Source organism: Planococcus citri, chromosome 4, assembly GCF_950023065.1.
Source record: "Planococcus citri chromosome 4, ihPlaCitr1.1, whole genome shotgun sequence".
NCBI classification, from domain to species: domain Eukaryota; kingdom Metazoa; phylum Arthropoda; class Insecta; order Hemiptera; family Pseudococcidae; genus Planococcus; species Planococcus citri.
The window spans coordinates 20,660,960-20,684,743 of NC_088680.1; the positions used below are offsets into that span (position 1 = coordinate 20,660,960).

The 23,784-nt window shown below is 32.2% G+C and overlaps 2 protein-coding genes across 5 annotated transcripts in view; both read right to left on the bottom strand.

Annotated features, from left to right (window-relative positions):
• Window positions 1-2,250: 2,250 nt before the first annotated feature.
• Window positions 2,251-5,467, bottom strand: LOC135844105 (uncharacterized). Its single transcript, XM_065362217.1, has 7 exons — window positions 5,314-5,467; window positions 4,322-4,479; window positions 3,832-3,902; window positions 3,315-3,353; window positions 3,094-3,220; window positions 2,791-2,842; window positions 2,251-2,669 (listed from the first exon to the last, which is right to left on the bottom strand). Exons 2-7 carry the CDS (start codon window positions 4,467-4,469, stop codon window positions 2,462-2,464), a joined length of 645 nt encoding a protein of 214 aa, XP_065218289.1. The 5' UTR covers window positions 4,470-4,479; window positions 5,314-5,467; the 3' UTR covers window positions 2,251-2,461.
• Window positions 5,468-9,390: 3,923 nt separating this feature from the next.
• The window catches only part of f (forked), a 102,793-nt gene continuing 88,399 nt past the window's right edge, over window positions 9,391-23,784 (bottom strand). For 3 of the 4 annotated variants that reach the window (XM_065360022.1, XM_065360023.1, XM_065360025.1), the window contains 7 exons: window positions 22,171-22,455; window positions 21,446-21,560; window positions 21,039-21,316; window positions 15,901-16,398; window positions 15,296-15,477; window positions 10,058-10,257; window positions 9,391-9,980 (listed from right to left, as the gene is read on the bottom strand). In XM_065360022.1, the coding sequence (XP_065216094.1) occupies window positions 9,707-9,980; window positions 10,058-10,257; window positions 15,296-15,477; window positions 15,901-16,398; window positions 21,039-21,316; window positions 21,446-21,560; window positions 22,171-22,455 (1,832 nt within the window). In that variant the 3' untranslated portion in view covers window positions 9,391-9,706. The remainder of the gene's footprint in view (window positions 9,981-10,057; window positions 10,258-15,295; window positions 15,478-15,900; window positions 16,399-21,038; window positions 21,317-21,445; window positions 21,561-22,170; window positions 22,456-23,784) is intronic. The other variant, XM_065360024.1, reaches the window with a different exon arrangement.

The following is a 23,784-nucleotide window of genomic DNA, read 5'->3' on the forward strand; positions in this document are numbered from 1 at the left end:
GGTACTGTACATGTATAAGTTCCGATTTCAATCGTGCGAACAGGTAGGTATCTTTTTTTTAAAGATTAAAACAATCAAGCAAATGCTAAACACATCTGATTTTGTGATTTCCTTGCCGAAATGATACAGATAAGGCACTACACGTAGGTATATAGTTCATATTGAACGCATGTGTTAGATTAAAATCAATACCCGAATTATTTTTCAAAATTACGTGTTTTTTCCACGATGAAAATTTGTTTTAAAAATCTCAAAGCACGATCAGATGTTACGATTTCAAAATATAGGTATATCTGCAGGATTTTGATGAGTCAAGTTTAATAGAGGAGATAGCATACAATGTTTTCTGTTTTGTGTTGCAATATTGTACATTCCTGGAATTGGTGATTGGTATGAATACCCAATTTCTTGCTTAGGTACCATAGGTAATACTGATTTGATCATATGGATTCAAGGTCAAGCCCAGGCCCAGTGATTGTAAACAGATTAGGTAATTGATTTATTACTAATCTGAACTAGGCATCGTTTTCAGAGTGGAATCGTATTACTTAACTGTCGAAACTGTGTCTATAATGAAAATTTATCAAAGAAATTCGAAGTATGTACGAAAATGCTGAGATTTAGATAAAGTTCCTAAAGAACGTAGAGTATGCAATTTCTTTATCACGAGTTTCCTTCCAATCTACTAAAAGGTACCTACCACAAGAAGCAGAAATGTTTTTACCGAACAAAAATAATTAAAAAAACATAAAAAAATTTCAGATCTGTGACTGTTTTTTTTTAATTTAAAATTTAAAATTGTCAAGAAACCCTGAAAAAAGCTCAAAACCACCCAATAATATTTTAGAGATCAAAAATAAGCCATACACCTTTCAACTTTTCACCTCAATTTTATCCAATTTCCTTAAATTTTCAAAAATTTGTCTAAAATCAAAAAATGAAATTCAACATCTGAAATTTCTGCTTGGTGGTACAGTTTGGAATGCCCTTTCAACATTTTTTAAATTTGGTCTAAATTTTTTCTGTTAGTTGAGATTTCTTCACTTACCAGTAAAAACAAAAAAAAAAGCATTATAATAAACTTAATTTTCAACTAAATTTTTGACAAAGTGATCAATTTTTATTTGAAAAAAATTCTCTCGAAATATATAAGAAAAACGTCCAACTACACCATCAATCTGAATTTGAACCAAATTCGTCAATATTTTCAACTTTTAAAATTTTTTCAAAAAAATTTGCATCATATCATTTAGGAACTTATGAACCTCGTTTTGAGTGATCTACATTGGGTTAAAAATTAAATGCATTTCCAATTTATATCAACTTGAAATACACAATAGGTTGGTACGTATTTTGGTGTAACGCAATATCAGAGAAATTTAAAATCTTGGTGTTTTTTTTTTTTTTTTTTTTTTTTTAAATGGTGAGTGAATTTTTTTAATTTGCAACAAAAACACTCGCATATTCTCAACTCACATAGGTAGTTTTTTTTTTCAATTTCTCAAAATCCGACTTCCAGCAAAACCTTGTAATATGCAATCAACCCTCCTTTTCCCCCGATTTTATCAATTTTAAACTTTTCCTTAGTAGTTAGTTGCACCGTACCATTGTGTCTCTTCACTTTGATCAATATACAACCATCACAACATTACATGTAACTTTAGTTGCATACACTTATCTACTCGAAGGAACTAAATTATTCTTTATTCATCGTTAATAATGTTGTAGGTTATAATGTAAAGAGTAGGTATGTTTTTTCATACATGCATATCTGGTCTTTAGTTATCAACAAAAATTCAATCTTCCAAAATGCTGGAACAATTCGCTTAATCACGATGATTCACAATTTATAAATAATATGTATTTTTTTTTTGAAAAATTGTCTTCTCTACGCGATCTTTGATTTCTCAAACAGAGATTAATACGTATGTCTGTATTTCAAATTTAGTAATGTGTCGTTAGGAAATTTCCTATATGAGATGTCATCACTCATCAGCATTTTTTCTCTACCTACTCTGACTTTTAATTATTTTGAGAATTTTTAAAGTGATTTTCAAAAAAATGAGTTCTTACCAAAAAATGTTTAATTTCAAGTTACCTACTTACTTTCTTCAAAAATCTGATTTACTTGGATATTCTTCTGCATTAGGTAAGATTTTTTTTAATGAAGAAAAAAAAAATGAAAAAACTGTACTTACCTTCCCAACTTGAAAAACTGGACGAAGATAAAAAATCACTTGGACATTTGAAAATGAATGGAATTGTTTATTTGGTTCTGATAGGTAATACAATTAACTGAATTTTGAATCAGTTTTGAAAAATCTCCCAGATTCGATTAATAAAATTAAACGCAATCGAGGTAACAGGATAGGTACGATTCGATCACCATAATTATGAAGAAAATGTCTTCTGGATGATGAATGCTGGCATTAAATTTTCCACTGATGAATTAGGCATTGCATTAACTGACGGGAGCAGCTGCAGGAGCACCGCTTGGACTTGGTTTAATCGTTTGAGAGAAGAAGTTCTCGGCATTTTTCAAGTACTTTTCTATGCTGGTCTCTAATTCTTTCGGCAACTCTTCGCCGGTCAACACACTTTCTACAACTTTTTCTCTGACGTCGGTTTGTGCGTTCAAATCAATAGCCAAAGTAGCTATCATAACAGCTCTGAAAAAGTTGAAAATCGGTATCGATGTAAGAAATAAGCTATTACGATGATTCTTAAGACGTGAATGATGACAACTCATTGTTAATAATAATTAATGCAAGGTATTAGGTTTATACTCACTCAGTAAATCGATAATATGCTACAAAAGCTTTTTCACATTTGTCTTCCATACCTGTAAAAAAAAAATGTTTTTATTCTTCTTTAATACGTACCTACTCGTAATTAGTTTGGCAATAACAAATGATTAACATTTGAAATCATATTCCACAAAAACCCAGAAATTTAAATTTAAAAAATTCAAAAAAAATGTTTTTTTTCTAATTTTTTTAAAAAATCTGATTACTTGTATTAATAGGTAGGTACGTAGTTCTTATTTGATTAATTAAATAAAGAGGTAGCCGTGCTAAATCAATTACTACCTACCGTTGGTCGATCTGGCATTTTGGAATAACGAAATTAAAAGCGTGTGACTGTTGGGTGCAATTTCAGGAATCGATTTAAGCATATATTTGAAGATCTTGCGAACTTGCATTTTACCCGAAGCATCGAACTAAACACGCAAAAATAAAAATATTGCTTTAGGTATTGGAATTTTTGCAATTTTAGCTTAAGAAATTCTGTATAAAGCAACATTTTATACTCACAAATCCAGTTCTTTCCAGGTTGCAGTGCAGATTACACCACTGAAATGGAACAAAACAGATTAATTACGATTTTTTTCATCATAAGTATGCAAATTATAGGTAGGTATACTATAATATACTGATGTGAGTGAGCAGAGATAAACTACTCCTTTTTATAGATTTTCATCTTTGGCCGAAATTCGAATGCAAATCTAAATCATCCTTCCGTACTAAATTTTTTTCCAGTTACCTAAGTACTCGATTTTTAAGAAAAAATATTAAATTTTCAAAATGATTATTTTTTCTTTCATGAAATTTTCAATTCAGTTTCTTAGTTTCATCTTAAAACTTTCAAATCTTTTAGCAAATTTTGAATTTTAAATCTAGCGATCTCGAAGATTTAAAGAGCCAAATTTCTTAAACGATTTAAATCCTCTCCCTACTCCCTTTTTACCAGTTCTTTACTGTAAAAAAATGGATATAGATACCTACATAAAGATAAATAGGTAATATAATGTAGATCGACATATACTCGTACCTCTGTTGTATTGAAGTATTTTGGAATAGTTTCTCCTTTAGCGACAAATAAACCCAATTTTTTACGTATATCTGAAACATGACATCATTAAAAAATTAATATACTCATCAGAGAAGTGATTTATAATTCCAAACTGGAAAATTAATGTATGTTGTAGATATTCATTTCTAAATATTATAAGTAGGTATAGTCCTCCCTGACTTTTCAATGTTCTGGTGAATCCTGGTGACTTCTGGTGAATCAGTCACCAAGATTCACCAGAAGTCACCAGGTTTACAAAATCGTTCAAATAAGGCCACTTCTTTCACCTAAAAGTCACCAGGGTATGAAACGTAACTAGAATGATTGATTAAATTAATCATTGAAGTATCCGATGGAGCTTCACCAACTTTACAAAAATTTTCCACATGTTGATAAGATATACATACCTACTTACGTAAAAAAGGCGATAAAAACATACCTAATCAAAGGTAATCAATAAAAAAATTACCTTCATTGACTGGATAAATGGTTTTACAGTATTTGGCAGCTTCCTCTTCTTTCTTTAAGACTTCTTTTTGAAAATCACTCAGTTCTGGAGCACCTAGTACAAATACTAAGGCAGAACTGAACACTGCGAGTAAAACGATTGATTTCATGTTGAATGTCCTATAGTTGAATATTTGAAAAAAAAATGAAAATCAATTACATGAAAATTTCTTTAAAAAGTGAATTGGATTCGAAAATAGGTACAGTATTTTTAAAATTTAAATGTTTGGCAAAGAAAAGGAGTCATTATAAAAAAAAAAAAATGTTTAAGAAAACGAATACTTTTTAGGCTGTTGGAAAGCAATTATTATCAATTATCATTAAGTATTTTGAAAAAAGGGCACAGTAAATTTTAAGAATAAAACAAAATATGTTGGAAAAAAATACTATACATAGGTACCTACATTTGATATTATGAAATGAATAATAAAAGAACAATTTTTAAAAATCCAAATTAATAATTTAAAAATGGAAACGAGAAGATGAGAAGTGTTAAAAAAATAAATCAAAAACATACATAGAAATTGTGGGATCAAAACTCATAAAAAACATATCTGGAATACCTTCTGAATGTTGTAACTACCTATTATAATGTTCCAAAAGTCAAAACCTCAAATTAAAAAAAAAAAAAAAAAAAAAAAACAAGTACATAAGTAAGTATACCTACCTAAGTATATTGGTGTCTTTTCCAAAATTTTTGCGCAATATTATAGACTTCTAAAATAGCATACGTTACAAAAAGTAAGTAGGTACCAGCCGACTGTGATTAAGAATAACCTTTTGCGTACCTACTCACCAACATAATTATTTTTTTTTAAATTATTTGATTTAGGGAGATATTTTTGAGAAAAGTATTTCATAATTCAGAAATACGTTCTTCGAACCAACATCTAGTTAAGTACCTGTGAATAGTAAAATATGTACATAAAATTGCATAAGAATCGAACTACTCACCTTTGGAAAAAATTGAAAAATAACAGCTTCCGAAAATTTGTTAATACAAAGTATGAACAACCGATAAAGCAGCAGACTACGACGATACGCGTTTGAAAATAATACAGTAGTTGACCTTAAATATAAAGGTTTTCAGAATCTCAGTTAGGATGGTACAAGTTCCTGGAAATGAGATATTAATGATTTGTATGTAGTCTTTTCCAACAAACGTAGGAAGAGGGTATAGGTGACTAGTTTTTTTTCTTCTCGAAACAACATAATAGAATGATGGCTTTTAGTCGTTTTCCTTTCTAGCCCAATCCTCTATTCAGTTATTCCATATTGCTACTCAATTAATATTCAGCGTGAGTAATAAATTTCGAATTTTTTTAATGCACCTGGTGAAATATGAAATAAGTATATATTATTATTAGGTATATAGGTAGGTACTTGGTTACCAAAAAGTGTAATATTTTCCTCCTAAATTTTATTTTTGTAAGTAATTATTAGAGTAACTTTCCTTGAAATTATTTTAATTATTTTTAAAAAATCTCATTCGACTCGAAGCTCGTTGATTTTCATCAGTTTTTCATCCGTACCTTGAACGATAATGCTTAGGTACTTGTTAAAATGTATCTTTCAGGGGTTCACCTCATCTGGAGCTGTATTTCATCGACTGATTTTAAATTTTATACGAAGGTAAAAGCAATAATGTCAGGTAATTACTCTGAATTTCTTCAATTTTTTTTAAACTTCGACAACGACTTTAAAATCCACTTTGAAAATAATTTTTTCAAAAGTTTTGGAGACGTAGATGCAAATGAATTTTGAATTTTTGTTAAATTTTTGAAAATTCCAAACAGTTGTAAAGCTATAAGTAGGTGGATAAGTATGGTGAATTTGTCCCCGAGAGATTCAGGGTTGATATTTGCATGGAAGGTGGGTACCATTGAGCACCTTCCCTCAGGGCAGTTTCAGACCCCCAGACCCCCCTCCCCCGTTTTTGAGAAACCACCCTTTCTGAAATTACAATAAAAAAAAATTTCTCAGCCCTATGAGAACCAATTTTTTTATTTTTTGGTATGTTGTAAACATCCATAAGAGGTATCCCCACAAAAAATTTCACCCCCCCCCCCATGTTTTCTTCTCAAAATGGCGTTTTTTAGCTTTATTTACCTAAAAATGGATTCTGGTGTAAATATTATTGTTTTTGGTAAACGAGGTGTCGTTTCCATATGAATCGACCACACCCCCCCCCCCACCGAACACGAATATGACGTCCAATTTTATGCTACCTTCATCCAAACCCCTCCAGTGCCTCTGCCCCACCTGAATGTTTTACAATTTTAAAAGTTGAGCTATTTTCATAATATTGGTGTCGTTTTCAGATGAATCAAACACCCCGAACACGAATATGAAGTCCAATTTTATGCTACCTGCAACCACACCCCTCCAGTGCCTTTGACCCACCTCGATTTTTACTACATAATAATATTGAAAGTTAAGCTATTTTCATAATAATGGTGTCGTTTTTATAAGACTCGAATCTGGGGCATGTGATATATCGAATTGTATGTTTTTGGTGACGCTGAACACGAATATGACGTCAGATTTTTGATAGGACCTCATCGATGGCCCCCAGCACCTCCCCAAAGGGGGTAAAAGTTCAAAATAGTGTTTTGTTCGTGCGACACATGGAATAGTATGTTTTTGGTGACGCTGAACACGAATATGACGTCAGATTTTTTTATTTGACAGCATCCACGGACCCCAACAATTTTTTTTGACCTTTACCTGTTGGGGGAGGTGCTGGGGGCCATGGGTGAGGTCGATTTAAAAAACGATGGCTATATTCGTATTCAGCGATATCGAAAACATACTATATTTTCATGTGTCTGATGTGTCGCACGAATGTAATAACCATTTTTTAGGGTTACCCCCTTTTGGGGAGGCGCTGGGGGCCGTGGACGGATCAAATCAAAAATCTGACGTCATATTCGTGCTCAGCGTCACCAAAAACATACTAAGTATTCAATGTGTCGCACGAACAAAACACTTTTTTGAATTTTTACCCCCTTTGGGGAGGTGCTGGGGGCCATCGATGGGGTCCTATCAAAATCTCACGTCATATTCGTGTTCAGCGTCACCAAAAACATACAATTCGATATATCACATGCCCCAGGTATTCTTTCGAAAGTTTCGCCCAAAATTGGGGGTGGGGATGCTCCCTCTCCATCGAAAGATCCTATCTCGAAACTTGAATATTTCGAAAAAGCATAAAAAGGTACATCTATGGAAATTTTTTCAAAATTTTAAATGGTAGTTCCCACTTACAGCGCAATTTTGAAATTTAAACTTTCAATTTGGAAGTTCAACTTTCATTTTTTGAAAATTTAAAAATTCTTAAAAAGTTCTAAATGCAATGTCCTTTTGAATTGTGAAATCACTTTTGATATAAGTATCATAGTTTTTGAGGAATGGGCTGCTGAAGTTGAGTACTTCGAGACAATGTGAAAATAATGCCCCCCCACTCGCCTCTTGAGGGGGCTGGGACCAAACGAACAAACTAATTGCGGGGTTCTTACTTACTGGGTGGGTATTATATTGTAAAAAAATTTGAGCGAAATCGAAAGACATGACTCAAAAACGTTAATTGGTTGAGTTGACATGGAATGACCCAATAGGTATCTAAATCGAAAATCATTTTTTTCAACGTACCTACCTATTAAAAATTTAAAAGTTGATTTTTATTCTTGGGAAATGTTGAGAAAATTTTTTTGGCATCATTGTGGGTACATAGTTAGTTACCTAGGTACTCGTCTCGTTCTTATCCATAAAAGAAGACAAAATTAAAAAATAATACCTACCCATCTATTTCGTACCTAATAAAAAATTCTACTTTATTCAAAACTCATAAATGAAGAGATTCATAATGTGTGTTTTTTTTTTTTTTTTTTTTCATTTGTTGTTTATAACACTATAGGTACCTATTATATAATTCGGGACTAAGTAGTAGGTACTCTAATTTATCACCTAGATGCCCACTGGCTCCAGTAAAGTACCAACTTGAACTTGAACTGACTAACTAAACGGGCATAAAATAAAAAAATTATGTAAATGCGAAACACAGATGATCTCTCCACGAATTTCTTTCAGAAGCGAAGCTATTACTTAGATTAAAATTAATAAATTATTTTTCAACATTGCACGTTTTTTTTCTCGTTGCAAAAAATTAATTTTGAAAAATCGCGAAGGACGATGGGTATGTTATAATTTTCAAATAATTATGTACATTCTAACGAGCTGTTTAGTTTAGGGAAGATGGAGAGTGTTTTCTATTACAATCTTGTTTATTCCTGGTATCAATAGAATGTTTCTCGTTTGCTAATTTCAATACGATCGTATAGGTACGATGAATTTACATATGAAATAAACAAAAACGTGTGGCCCGAGTTGTCTCAAGTAGGTATACCTAGACAAAGTATTCGTTCGTACTTCGTACAGATAGTTATAAGTACCTAAGACTTTAGTTTGCTTTGGGAGAAGCATATGTACATCTTCACAGATCACTTGTTCTATTTATCTGCCAAGTAGCCCTGAATAAACGACAGACTGACTGAATATAAAAGCTAAGTATGGGTAAAGTTATTCTGTCACAGTCACACAATATTGAAGGAAATTTTTAAAAAATCCCACAATTTTTTCTAAATCTAAATTCTTTTTTAATAAAAAGACAGATTCAATGAATTCAATATAATAGGTACTTCGAAAAAATCTCATTCATCTCCAAGGTCAATAAAAAAGCACCCACGTCTCCTCGCAAATAAAAAAGCAAATTTCAACGAGAGTATTAAAATATCATAAATTTTTATTTCAACGCACAGTATCATAATAATGACAAAACATACATAATTGGTAGATATAATACGTCTTTAAAATTACTTAATAAAAATGTTCAACATTATAAAATTTCATAAACGCGTATACGAAGAATTTTAAAAATACAAAAATATACACGTAATCCTAATACTAATACAAAAAAAATACATAAAAAATACAATTATATTGTTTCAAGAGTTATCAATAAACATTCAACAGTTGAAAACTAGTGCTCAATAATATTATATTATAAATTTCATAAACAATTAACTAAGTACATCGGCGAAATAATAATAATAAAAAAAAAACTATACACATATTCACACATCGTTTACGATATCATATTTTTTTAAATATTACAACGAATGCGAGTAAGGAAAAAAAATCAACGTGTGCTATATTAATACATTCTGGATGGATAGGTACAGGTAATAATACACATTAATAATCATAAAGGAAAAAAAAATTAACGATATTAAAAGTTAAATAAAACGAATTAACGATCGTACATTATCAATAACAGGCAAGGTTGTCTTCATTCTAAAAGATTAAGCTTGCTGTTAGTTTTTCTTAAGTGAGCCCTCCAGGGTATTATATGACTTTGTTCGTCGACATCATCTTCTTGTTTACGTTTTTCGGCATCGTTACCGTTTACTAGTTTACATTCGGGTACGCTGTTTTCTTTATTGTTTTCTTCGTCCGACGATGATTTATTGCCATTCAGCATAGTCCGAGTTCCAGTTACGCTAAGGTTGACCGTCATTTCGGTATTATTGGCGACGGCTTCTTTCAAATGAGGCACATATAATCTATACAACAACACCAGCAAATTGTTTGTAAATATAATGATAATTCCTTAATCGTTCGTAATAAATAGGAAAATTACTTTTCTTCAGTCTTTTTTGCTTGCATAAGTTGACGTTTCCAGGCAGGAATCGATTGCAACCGTCGTACTTCTGCTTCTTTGGCGAATTTCTCTTCCAACTCCTTTTTAGCCTTTTCCGCGGCTTTTTTAGCTAACATTTGTCGTTTCCACGGTGGAATCGGGTTACCCGTCGAGTCCGTGTCTGGTATCTGAAAATTTACCTGAGAAATATGTATCTACGAACTTACGAAGAGTCGAAGATAGAGATGTTTTTAAAGAGCTCCTAAGACAAGTCAAGTATGCAATTTCTTTATCACGAGCTCGAATCACAATTTTAAAAATTTGATTTAGCAAACCATACAGCTCGTGGTTCGGTATCTACCTAATTTTCTCCAAAAAAAAGTAACCAAAAAAGTTGCAAGACGTGAGTAAAATATTCTAATGTAGAAAAAAATCAAAAAGGGTGTAAGGTTTCTTCTGCAAGGAAAAGTTTAAATCATGGACACGTTTTTTGTGCCGTGCTCCATTAGATTCAATCTTGGGTTGTCTATGGAAGATTACAGAAGTTTTATTGAGTGAAACTGAAAACTTAATATGCTCAATATCTTGTCCTAAATCATCCTCATCAAAACATTTCATTGAAAAATGTAAACAAAAAGAATTTTTTGGTAAATTACTCACTGACAAACCTGCCATTTCAATTTTTTTTTTTTTTTTTTTTCATTTAGGCCCATTATTACAACAGTTGATTAACGGTTGACGGACTGTTTACCATTGGTTAGGAACTAAACTCGTTATTACAATCACTGATTAGCGTTTAACCATCGATTAAACCCTCGGTTAATTGACGGGCCGATTTCGGTCCGTCAAAATAACTTGATCGACTGGTTAACATTGTGATTGGTTGTAGAAAACTGTTGTTTTTTTTATTTCGCTGATAACTGATAACAAAATTACAAATTTGAGAAATCATTTTGCTGCCAAATATTTTCCATTCGCCATATCATAAAATAATAAACAAAACATCATTATTTTTAGCCAAATTTTTGTAAAAAATATTGGCTATTGCTTTGTGCTTTTAGGCAAATTGTACAAAACTGTCACAAATCAGTCGGTTTATGAACAGACGATGAATTGCCTGTTGTAATAACGAATTTCCCTTGACAGACCGTTTCTAGTTAAACAGTCCGTTGGTTAATCAACTGTTTAATCCACTGTTGTAATAATGGCCCTTGAAAAGTGAGGTTGTTTCTTAACTTTTTTGTAATCAAGCATTAGTTTAGTTTTTGGCAATTTTTGACGTAAAGGTGACAATTTTTGACAACTTTGGGCAAGAAGGCACAATTTTGATTTGGAATATCTTCAGAGTAAGTATCCAACAAAACTCTCAGACAAAAATTCATGACTTTTTCATGACTTTTTCGTGAACTATTTTTTACATTTTTATCGCATGAAAATACCTTCCCCCTCCAAACAAATCAAATAACTAAGTGCGAGCAAATGGAGCAGGGTAGCCATTTTTTACAGGATCAAAAATTAGGTATTTTAGTTTTTTAATTTTTCTAATTTTTTGAACAAATTTTTTATTTATTTTTTTTTCATTTTAAGAGCTTTTTAAAAAAACTTCAAGTGTATTTTGAGAAAAATTCATGACTTTTTCATGACTTTCATGACCTTTAGACACCTTGTTGCAAAAAAGCCACTTTTTTTTAGTATTTAATTTTTGGCAAAAAAGTTGCAATTTTTAACAAAAAAACAAGATTTTTTGCAATTTGGTAAAAAGCGATAATTTTTAGGAATACGAGTAACCTATTGGCGAAAAAAGTGATACCCACTTTTCTTTAATTTTTGCTGAAAAAGTAAGACTTTTTCGCATTAATTTTTTTGGCAAATTTTTTGGAATAATATATTCACAAAAAATGAGACTTCGACTGATCCATAATTCGAATTGTGCTTTAAAAAAATTTACGAACTATGTACATGCCATATGGTGGTAATTTCAATAAATATTTTGGTGTTTTGAGCATATTCAAAAGGGCTGGCGAGAAGAACGAAGTTGAGGATTGAGGAGGGGTTCAGATTGGTTGAATCGAGAAAATATTAATAAGCCAATATTTGAACTCAGCGCCTTCAAATTAGTCACAATCGATACCTTATCACTTCATTTATGAATTCTTTTTTTTCAATTTTAATCAAATTTGGAGCAACTTTGTGCTCCCTTTGGGGGGGGGGGGTGAGATCCCAATTTCGATCAAAATTTTGCAAATTTGAAAAACTTACAGCAAAGACTTTTTTTAATTCCTTTTTTCAACAAACCAAACCCTTCCCTCAAGTCCCCAAAAAGGTGATCTCTACACCAAAAATTGAAAATGACAAGTGATAAGTCAGGTGTTAGATTTTTGAAATTCATTTTTTTTATATATAACCCCCCCCCCCTTCATTCTGAAAAAATCGAAAAATTATGAAATTGTGGTGTGACTTGTCGATGCATGCTAATTCAGAGTCACTGAGTTCAAAATATTTGCTCGGTTTTTCGATCCAACTTTTCTGGTTCCCTCTCCTCTCTCCTTCCATTAGAAGCTTCAATATTGTGATCAGAACTTCGCAGAAAATTAAATATGACGTGCGAAGTGTCATTTTATACGTTTTCATGGTTGAATTTTGTCCGAATATTCGCTTATTTTTTTAGGTACACTTTCACGCCCTTTCCAGCCCCTTTCCCCTCCTCTCGAATCAAAAATCGAAAAAAATTAACTTATTTTCGTTTAAGGAAAAATTGATTAAGTAATATAAAATGCCACAATTCATGATTTTTAGGGATTATTTTGTCTGATTTGATGAGAAAATGTTTTTAAATTATTTGAATTTCGAGTTTGGCGAGCGATAATGCTTTTTATGACATTTTAACACGAATCCAGTCACTTTGAGTCTCCCAACTCTGCTCAAAATTGAGCAAATTTTCGAAAAGCGTCGAGAAAAGATTCAGACTTATTTTCTTAAAAAATTTTAAAATTGAACTTTTTTGAAAAAATTAATTTTTTAAACAAATGAAGGGCTTAATTCCAAACTGGCCAGAGTCCATTTTTTCGATTTTTGAGTTAGCAGCGTCATGTGGTGGTACAGGTCGGTTACTATCTACAGAAGTTGTCCCAACACCTGGCATCACTTTTTTCGCTCAAAATTTCAAGATTTTTGATATATGTACCTACATAAATATTTTTTCTTCTTCAAATTTACTCATGTTTTTTCTCCATAAAATAGACGAAATTCGAAGGTGTTTTGTATGAATTTTTTTCAGAAATGTATCGAGTTTATGATTCGTGTATTTTTTTAACGCATTTTTCAGTTTTTTTTTCAAAATTTTCAACGTTATATAATTTATTCTAAAGTGACCTAAGTCCACTTTTTCTCACTCTTTGGCGCTCTCTGGAGCTGAAAATACGCAAATTAAAAAACAAATAGAGTACTTTATAGCAGAAAGATCAAGCTTCACAATCATATAACCACATCATCTATATTATTGAAGCGGAAGGGCGATGAAAACAGTCATTTACGTTTTTCTCGAAATCGGAAAAATGGACTTAGGGCAGTTTGGAATTAAGCCCTTCAAATGTAAAGTCAGAAGACTGCAATTTAAACATTTGGAAAAATTCAGCACTGCGGTGTTTTACAATAGATAGATTTGAATATGCTTTGTTCCAGAATCTTGATACCTCAAAAGGGTACCTATGCCTCCCTAAATTTTGGTCAAATTTAAAAAAAAAAAAAAAAAAATTGAAAATCATGTAGCATAATATTCTTTTATTTTATTTTTTGATAAGAGTTCGTCGCCTCGAAATTGGCTAGCAAAATTTCAAAAAAATTGAAAAACTTGGACGACCTGTGATTTGTTAAATTTTAAGAGCTTCTGATTCAGAATTTTAATTTGATTTTTTGGTACGAGCCTTCCAAGTCCTACAGTAAGCTCCATACTTTGAAAAAAAAAATGAATAATTAGTTATAGAGGTGCTAATTCAGACCTTGACCTTTCGTTTTTGGTACACGAGCCTTCCACATCCTACAATAAGCCTCAAAATTTTATAAAATTGAAAGAGCAGTTACCTAGTAATTAGATGATTGATGTCCATTTAGTGTAATTTCATTGATCGAGTAATTTTGAACGTAAAAATCAACGTAGATAAATGTTTTCAAAACACGATCTTTTTTTTTTTAAAAAAAAATTCAAGAATTTTATGCAATCGATAATCAGGGTTCCATGAGAAATATTTTTGGATTTGAGAATTTGAAAATCCTTCTTCCAATCCTCAAAATTGGCCTATTAATTTCGTGGATTTTTAAATAAAATTATTCGGTTCAATTTAATTAATACCTACGTTTATGAATAGAGGAAGAAAGGAGGGAGAGGAGGGGCGAATACGAAACAAGATGTTGGAAAATTACCACAATTTTTACCATTAAAAAAATGCAAATCTGTCCGTAGTCCTAAACACATCTCGAATGAATCAGAAATTCAAAATGATCCTATTCGTTTGAGGGTTCGTCGACGCACTCAAAAATACAAAAAGCCAACTTTAAAATCTCAATTCAAAGAAAAACTACTTAACCCTTAAATGGCACAAGGTGGTGAATTTCACCACACCAGTTTTTTCGATGCGTTACGCTGGAAGGAAAGAGTGCTCGGGTGGGAACGACTATTGGTACATGTGTGTGTATGTCTTGCGCTTCAATTCCGCTGTTGAGCATATTGCATACTTTTTTATTTTAAGGGGCAGAAATTTTTTAAAACGAGTGAAATAATAATTATTTTTGAATTTTTTGCCCCTTAAATGAGAAGAATAGGCAAGTTGTTGTACATAAATTAGTAGAGCATGGATACATAAATATTTACCAGGCGGTAGTTTTATTCCAGTCGCTGTCGATTGGCTACGAAAAATTATCACAAAATATGAAAAAATTGTATTTTTTTTTCAAAAAATTTTGCCCCTTAAAATATGAAAGTAGGCAATGTGTCAAACATGTCAAATGAAAGGGTGAACATTTACGCACATGTATCAGGTAGCCATGATATCAAGTCACTCGTCAGTCCAGTACAAGAAAATCTTGAAAAAAATATAAGTGTGTCATTTGAGGGTTAATTCATGAGTCCATTTCTCACAAAGGTCTTTCTAGAGCTCTGATTTGATACACATAATCACATTCTATTCAGAAATTGTATACAGAATGAATTCTCGTTCGAATAACACGGATTCGTATTCTTACTTTTTCGACGAAGTTTTCGACGGAAAATTGTCTGGTGATCTCGGTGACCAATTCTTTTTCTTGTTTTTCTTCCATCTTGACTCGTTCGACTTTCATTTTCTTAATACCGGAAATATCTCGAGACATTTTGAGTTCGGCGATCAAATCTTGTTTTTGAGACTGGAAAGGTTGCGATGGAGGCGCTAAAAAATACGAAAATATTTGATTTTATTAATTAAAGTGACAGGTAAATGATACGATAGTTTATATATGATTTCATTAATTTATAAACCGATCGATGGCACGTTATAAGCTCGTCGTTAGGTCAATTTACGTAGGTAGGTATTAATTTCAGCCATCGTAGGTGTAAAACAGCCTTCGATTAAAACGTCGAATTATAATATTTCGATAAGGGCAACAATTAGCATAGGTAACTTTAATTAGGTACGTAGAGGTAGATACTCTATCCTCGAACGAAATAGTCTGATCGACACATTCTACAGTCTAAACTGTTGAAAAATTACCGAACACTCGTCAACCAAACTTCGCGAGTTAATCGTGCGATTATCGAACCAATTTCGGCCAATTTTTCACAATCTATCGAGTAATTATATAAAATCACATACCAGGTATAACTCCATTAGGCGCTGACATGGTCTTAGACGCGATGGTTTTCTCGGTTCTTTTCAGCTGTATACTGGTCAGGTCGTTGGTGCTGATGAAACTCAAAGGCTGATTTTTCAACGCAGCTGTCGGCGATTTATGCAGATCAGGCAATGGCGGCGGAGGCGGGCCGTTTTGTTGCTGCGACTTAGTCAAAGGTATCTCCTTCACAACGGGCACATGTTGTTTTTCTTCTAAAGTCGATATGTTCGCTTCGGATTTGGTTTTGTACAATTTGAAATTCTTATTGGCCGATATACTGCGCAAATACTCGGACGGTTTAATCAACGAATTCGAATCGTTATCGATATTCGAAAATTTAGGCGGAATGAATGGCAACACGAGTTGTTTATTCACGAGATTAGGTCCGCCACTGGCTACCTCTTGAGCTGGCTGAGCCGGTGGTGGCGGCGCTTCTACGGAAGAGCAACTTGTCACAACTACCGTCGACCTTTCACTGGCTGTAATGGTAAAAGAAAGCAAAACTTTTTACTCTATACACTTTCTTCACCAACTAGGCTAATTAAATGAAAATGTCTCGGTCAACTGGCCATGACCAGGCAAATGCACCCATATATGAAATTTTTCGTTTCACCTCGTATGGTATCGTCCGCAGAGACCCCGAAGTGCAAGTGTTCCTCATAATATGTAGCTACCTATCTATTAATTATCGCGTGTTAATTGCTGCTTGATGATTTTTTAATGCTGTTAACTTTTCTTTTCGTTTTTATTTCTTTCGAATAGGTAGGTTTGGGTTGGGTTAAGCTGACTTATTATACGTACTTACTGGTTGAGTTTCGTTGTACAAATTAAATTATCGTATCGTTAATATAGAAATTAGTCGGGCACGCGACGATGAGTTTTAGTGTTGTATCGTATAGATAGGTATAGAATAAGAACAGACCGGACACCGGAAGAGAACGAGAGAACGTGCGGAATTATCTATAGACTATATATTTACTTACGAGTATCTTGTTAATTGCGCAATTTTATTATTAAATGTTATGCAAATTAAACCATTGAACATTCAACTACCTATATTATTGGGAATTATTTCATACGTAATATCCATTTATTCAGCTACCTACGTAACTTTTGATGGCAAGTGCTTAGACAAGTATGTATTTCCACTGGCAGAAAAATTTTTGGACTAAAAGACATCTCAAAAATGTACCACCGGATCAAATTTTCAAGCAGGCACTGAATTCTTAATTTTCGATTTTTGGCAAATTACATTTTACTTAGGTAAGTAATTGGTGCATTTTCCAAGGAAAAATTAATATTTCATCAAACTGAGACAGAAACCTAAAATTTGGTTTATTCCCTATTTTTAACTCCCAAAATCAATTAGTAATAGTTTCCAGCAGTTTTAAAGGTTCCAGCAGATTTTTGGATTTTCCCAGTTTGAAAAAATGTCCATAAAAATGACCTTGGTGGCCCTTTCGATTGATTCAGGCACGAATTTTCAAAAAACGTTTCCACAAACTCAATTTTAAAATTTTCTCCTACAATTTTGCTGGGAAATTTTTTGAAAAATTCATTGTTCTCGGAACCTAATAAATGGTTTATGTCTAAATTTTGGCCTCCAAAACAATAGGTTATCTTTTTGAACTATATTCTGGTGTTTACACTAGATTTTTCAATTCTTCAATTTTTGGAGAAGAATTTCGAATAAAAATGTAGGTTTTAAACAGACTGAAATTAATTTTTTTTAAATGGAAGCAAAGTTTTCTCTTTAAGGAAAGTTTCAAATCATAGATACGTCTTTATTGGTTGTTTTAAACTCTAACGTAATGTCAGGGATTGGTTTCAAGTTTTCCAAAGTTGTTTAAAGTCAGATCAAATGTTGTAAAATCAGATAAATATTCCGAAATTGATCAATTTTTTTCCAGAGTTTTTAAAAATTCGTTCATTTTTATGTCAGGCGCGGGGTTCACAAAATGTTGGCGAAAGCGACTGATCACGCAGTGCGAGAAGTAAGAGGAATAACAGAGCATTACAAATAGGTATTGAAATGTTTGACTTTCAATTTCAAAAAAATTGTACTATGTATCTTACAACTTTTTGATGTCCCACTTTAAAAAACGAGGCTTTGTGGACATTTTTGGCAACTAAGAGAGAATTTTGCAATTTTTAGCAAAACCCCCAATTTTTGGCAAAATGTGAAACTTGGACAATTTTAGTAAAGAAACACGACTTTTTGAAAATTGTTGGCAAAATAGTGATACTTTTTGGTAATTTCTGGCAAAAAAGGTTGACTTTCGGGTAATTTTTGAAAAAAGAAAGGCGAAAATCATCAAAAATTTTGCTAATAGGTAAAAAATTTTATCAAAATGCACAGTACTTACCTAGCAATTTTTACGAATTACCTATTAATAAAAAAATTATATTTTTTCCAATTGTGGTCAAAAAGCGAGCAGTTGACCGTTGTCGAAAAAAGTGACTTTGGTAAAAAAAAAACAAGACTTTTGAGCAATTTTTGGAAAAAGTTAGATTTTTTTAGCAATTTTACTATTAAAAAAAATGAGAGTTTTAGTTTTGCAAGATAACAATTCAGGAAACTTCATTAAATGTGCGCAACTATACTTTTACCAATTTCATTTTGGATTTCTTTTTCATTACAATTTCGTTAAAACTGAAATAAATAATTTTTCTGGTGGCTTCAGATTAGCTCAAACCTCCAATAATCAATTTGACCAGTTATGAAAAGAGTATAAAAGTCAAATTTCGGCTTTCTGCCTCAATTTGAATAAATTTTGAATTTTTCTTAGAAATCTATTCAAGTCTGAATTAATTTACAAAAATTCACCAAGAAATCTAAAAATGTCACTCAGCACCTAGACTTGTTTTTTTGTTCGTACTTCGTATTTTCGAAAAAATTTGCTGTCAAATTTGGATACCCCCCCAACTCCTCCTTCTCCTCCCCCTCCTCCTCCTCAAATAAGTATTTTTTCACCAGTCCAGAAGTAATGTAGAACTAATGCAATGACTTCGAAACATCTAGAGAAAAGTGACACCAAAAAAGTGACACCAAATTTTTGATTTTCCTTTTGAATAAATTTCTTTCGAAGTCGATTTTGAACCGAAAAGAAGATCTCAAAAAGTTCATATGACTCTTTACAGGGTCATACAAAAATTCCTAATCGAAATGCATTACTTTTCCGGAATGTTTTCTAAGTCTCTGAGAGGCTCACAGGGTTACTCAGATCTTACCTTTTCATTTTTTCAAAAAATCAACTCTCAATAATACTGTCTTCCGGATTCTCTTCCCCTTCCACCTCACCTCATTTCTCTGATACTCGATTAATTTTCAAGTATACGAGTAAGGTACTTTCTCAAGATGAGATCAACAATTGAAAGTTTTATTAAAAAAGTCATCAAAAAAAGTAATTTTTGGAAAAATTGTCATTTTGAAAAAAATTATGCCTCAAAACAAATCACATCAGTCAAAAAAATTGAAAAATTGATTTTTATCCAATTAATTTTTCATTTAATAATCTTCAATGAATGTTAAATATATTTCAATCTTCTGAACAGAGTTATTTCTGAGCCTTCTTAGCACCAAATCTGAATTTCCCTACCTTTTGAGGTACAAATTGGGGAGAAAATGAAAATTGAAAAGAATTTCTGTAAAAACGCAGAGGTTTTTGAGCCAAGTGTACCAAATTCTAAATTTTTAAAAGGATTTTTTCAGCTCCATTTTGTCAAATTAAAGACTTTTTTATTACTTGAAGATCAAAACTACATACTCAGGACCAATAATTGTTTTCATAGCAAGAATTTTTCAAAAATTTATTCGTTGACATTTTTTTTTCTGGTCGAAACACAATTAGGTACCTAATATTATAATTTACTCAACAGACTCAATTTCATTCCATTTTTTACATCCCCTTTCCTTCCAAAAATTTATCAAAGGGGAAAAATTGAAAAAAAAATGCCAGACGAAATATCGTTTGTTATATTTTTGATGCCACTAGTTGAATATACATACATATTATGTAATTTCAATTAATCCTCTCAATCACTCGTACCCTCAGATACAATTCAAAATTTCAAAAATGTCAACAAAATTCACCATCGTTCGAATTTTTCAATTAAAAAAAAAATTAGGATGAAAATCACGTCATTTCTTGACTTTTCCGTTGGTCTGGTTAACTTAAAAAAATTTTATTTGAAAAAAATGTGGAATTTTATGAAAATGTTCATTTTATAATAAACAGAAGAACTGCAATATTTAGAAATAGTTTTTAGATGATGGAGAATTGCAGGTAAGGGTGTGTGGCTGATGGTGCCTTCAGAAGTGAAGATGATCCAGCACAAAAAAAAACACATGACCAATAAAATAAATAAACATAAATAAAAATTGATCTAATTTAACGAACATTTGGGATAGTGAAAAAAAAAACTAGGTGGACTAGACAAATATTCTTTATATGTACTTGTACCTATCTGGTTTGAAATATAGTCTGTTCAAAAAATTAAAATTTATACCATTAGTAAGCCAAAGATGTTTTTTTTTTCAAAATTGATGAACCCACTTCCTGTGACATTTTTAACCTCAAATTAATCAGGAAAATTGAAATTCGAAATTTTAAATTAGAAGCAAACACTTTATTGCATTTTTTTTGGGGGGGGAGGATTGACTTCTCGTCCCACGTTTATTTATGTACCAATTTTTAATTTTATCGAATTCTATGTTTTAAATAATTCATTTTCGATCTTCTTTCTTTTTTCTTCAATTAAGTTCCATACCTACCTTATTTTGTTTTACTTCAGAGTCTAGTTCATTAGAATGATCCTATAAAATTAAAATTTCGTCACACGTGGACTTGAACACTGGACAACTTGATTCCATCATACACACAGAGAGAGAGAGAATTCAAATTTCTCAGTTCACCCTTCCCATTCCCAACTTCCCAAGGAAGTAATACCCACCTATTTGTGTATTTTCAATTCATTCACTTGCCCACTGAAAAGTTGAAACACATTTTAACTAAAAAAAAACCGTCACTTCGACTGAAATTTTCCTCCCATCAGTTGACCAACCACATTTTCAAAAACATGCCCTTCAGCCGTTGCAAACTTGCATCGCATCACTTACCAGGACTAGAAGAGTATTCTCCAGACTGCTGCTGCGACGAGCCAGCTGACTGGGATAGTTCGGAATTTGAGTCATCGCTTTTGAGCAATATAGTCGACGATCCAGTTTTACTGGACGAAATACTTTCCACCATGACGCTCGTCCTCACACTGGCTGGCTCCATTTGACGCGGATACTTGGTATCCGGCGACATCATCATATTATTATCAGGCAGAGGAGGCGGCGGCGGAGGGGGTGAGTAAATGGCACCTGGCTCGGAAACAACTCTCTTGAGTAACCTGAAAGAATAAAAATGAAAATCAGATTAGATTTTTTAAGCAATAAAACAAAATATTCAAAGTGTAGGAAAAATTCCACACGATGAGGAGGAAATGGAAAATTAAGCTGAAAAATAGGTAGGTAGGTACCTGTTATTGGCATGTTGATGAGGTAACGTGTGATGAGCTCTGCTGACTTTTGATACCTCTGTTTCTTCTTCGGAATGGCCTAAATCTGAAGGTGATGCGCTGGATACGCCTGATTCTGAAATTTTAAAACAGATATTTAGAATTAAAATTTAATTAGGAAAGTTTTCTAGGCAATGAAAATTTTTCCTTTTTTTTTTTTTTTTTTAAATAGGTAGGTAATGCAATTTTATGCAATGTGCGAAAAAATAGGTATACGTTTTAATTTCTAAGTTACCGATTCAAATGAAAGCAAATATTTATCGAAAGATAAGCTCGATACCTATATAAGAAGGTAAATAATTACATATTGCGCTCGATTATCATCATATTTATCAATAATTCAATCAGCATGGTACATATTTGAACTGTTTTTTTAAATATTTGAAATATTACATAATTTTTTCATTTCAAATTTTCGAGAATATTTCGAACAACTGATGCAAATGAGCAAATTTAATTTTTAGCTCAAAATAATACGTTATTATTGCATATTACGTTCACACGTCAAGTATATGTATGTAACACATAGATAAGAGTAATCAAGCTAAATCCCTTATTTTCGCACAATATACGACTAACTATACTCGAGCACTTCTTAGCTCATTATCTAGTACTCGAAAAGCTGACATCTTTAATAATATGAACATACTCGACGAAAAAATCTCATAATTGGAAGTCGAACGTACCAAAATCATCGTGATTATCCGTTAATTTTTCACTGAGCGTTGATGTAACGTGAATGACAACGTTACTATTAGTCGAACTAATTGATTCTGATCTGCTATGACTTCCAGAATCTCTGCTGCCTCTTCGAATAACAGCGTTTGCCTTTTGTTCACTTATGGTGGTCTCTTTGACCACGTAAATATCTTCGTATTCGTTCTCGGTTTTACTATTTTCACTAATTTCCGGCGAGCTGAGATTTGTATCGGATCCGGCACCGGAACTGCTACTGTGGACTTCTACTTTAACTGTAAATGAAATGTAAAAATAAGGAATTAGCAGAGATCTTGGGTCATTGAAATGAAAATTTGATCGTAAATTAGCGTATGATCATCGATTTTGTATTTAAATTAACGTATAAAACAACATCTCGTAGAGAATCTCTACGAGAAACTTATCAATCAACTACACCCAGACATTTTTGTATTGCATGCATCATTTAAACGTTTAAATAACACGTTGAAAATATATCTACTACCTTTGAATAATCCACCGATACTTTCGTCATTAGAGCTCACTTGCGATTTACCTTTTTCTTTTTTTTTCATACATTTACCCGGCCGAATCGAATTGATTTTCGAAAAAATCGAATTCTTACGAACCATTATTATATAACTATAAGCATACACACATGAACGATACCAAACACCACTTTCGTTACACCACCAAACGATTTATGCGAATATCGAACACTTTATCTTCTTGAACTTGTCCTAAGTAAACTTTTGATAACTGCGTTTACGTGTATATTTAATTAAGTAGCGCCTGTTATCTTTTACTTTTTTTTCATGTGTCATTTTCGTTCATACTGCAACGAAGTAGAAGAGTTGAGAATTACATCTACATGAGAGAAATATGTACGTAGAGAATAGAGATAGGTAAGGTAGGCCAGAGAGGCATAGTCGCAGTATCGTATCCAAAGTCAAGCACGATGGGACCAGCTCGATGGGCTATCGTGTGACGTTTTTAAAGTCAAATTATCTTATTAGTGTGACTTCGCGTATGTTTTTTCAGTGTCATAGGTGTATATTTTTACCCGAATGTGTTCTAGGTGATAGGTTTTTATTTACATTCGTAAATATTCGATTACCTACGTTGTGTTTGATTTTCATCCTTACCTATCTATTTCTTAAGCTTGGGTTTGAATTTTTTTTTCAATGTAGTCGTATGGTGAGAATTTTCACATAGTTGGAATAATTTTTCTATTTATTAGAATAAGATGTGTATGAAACCCATCACGTTTTAAGGATTCAAAGCCATAAATATTTACTTTTTTATGTAAGTAGTTAATTGATCAAAAAAAATAATAAGGTTTAGCTTCTGTTTCCTCCCCCCCCCCCTGAGAAAAATATCGTTTTTTTTAGCCATTACAAGTACTCGTAGTTACATAATTTGTGCATCTATACGATTGAAATGAATCAAAATTCAAAAACAGAATGGAGATGTTCTGCCTACCACTCAGAAATTATGCAACACGTACAGATTTATGTGAGTGTGATTGCCTAACCTTCTGCTTAAAAAAACTAAAAAGCTGCATTTTCGATTTTTTTTTAATTTTAAGTATTGGAATTAGGAAT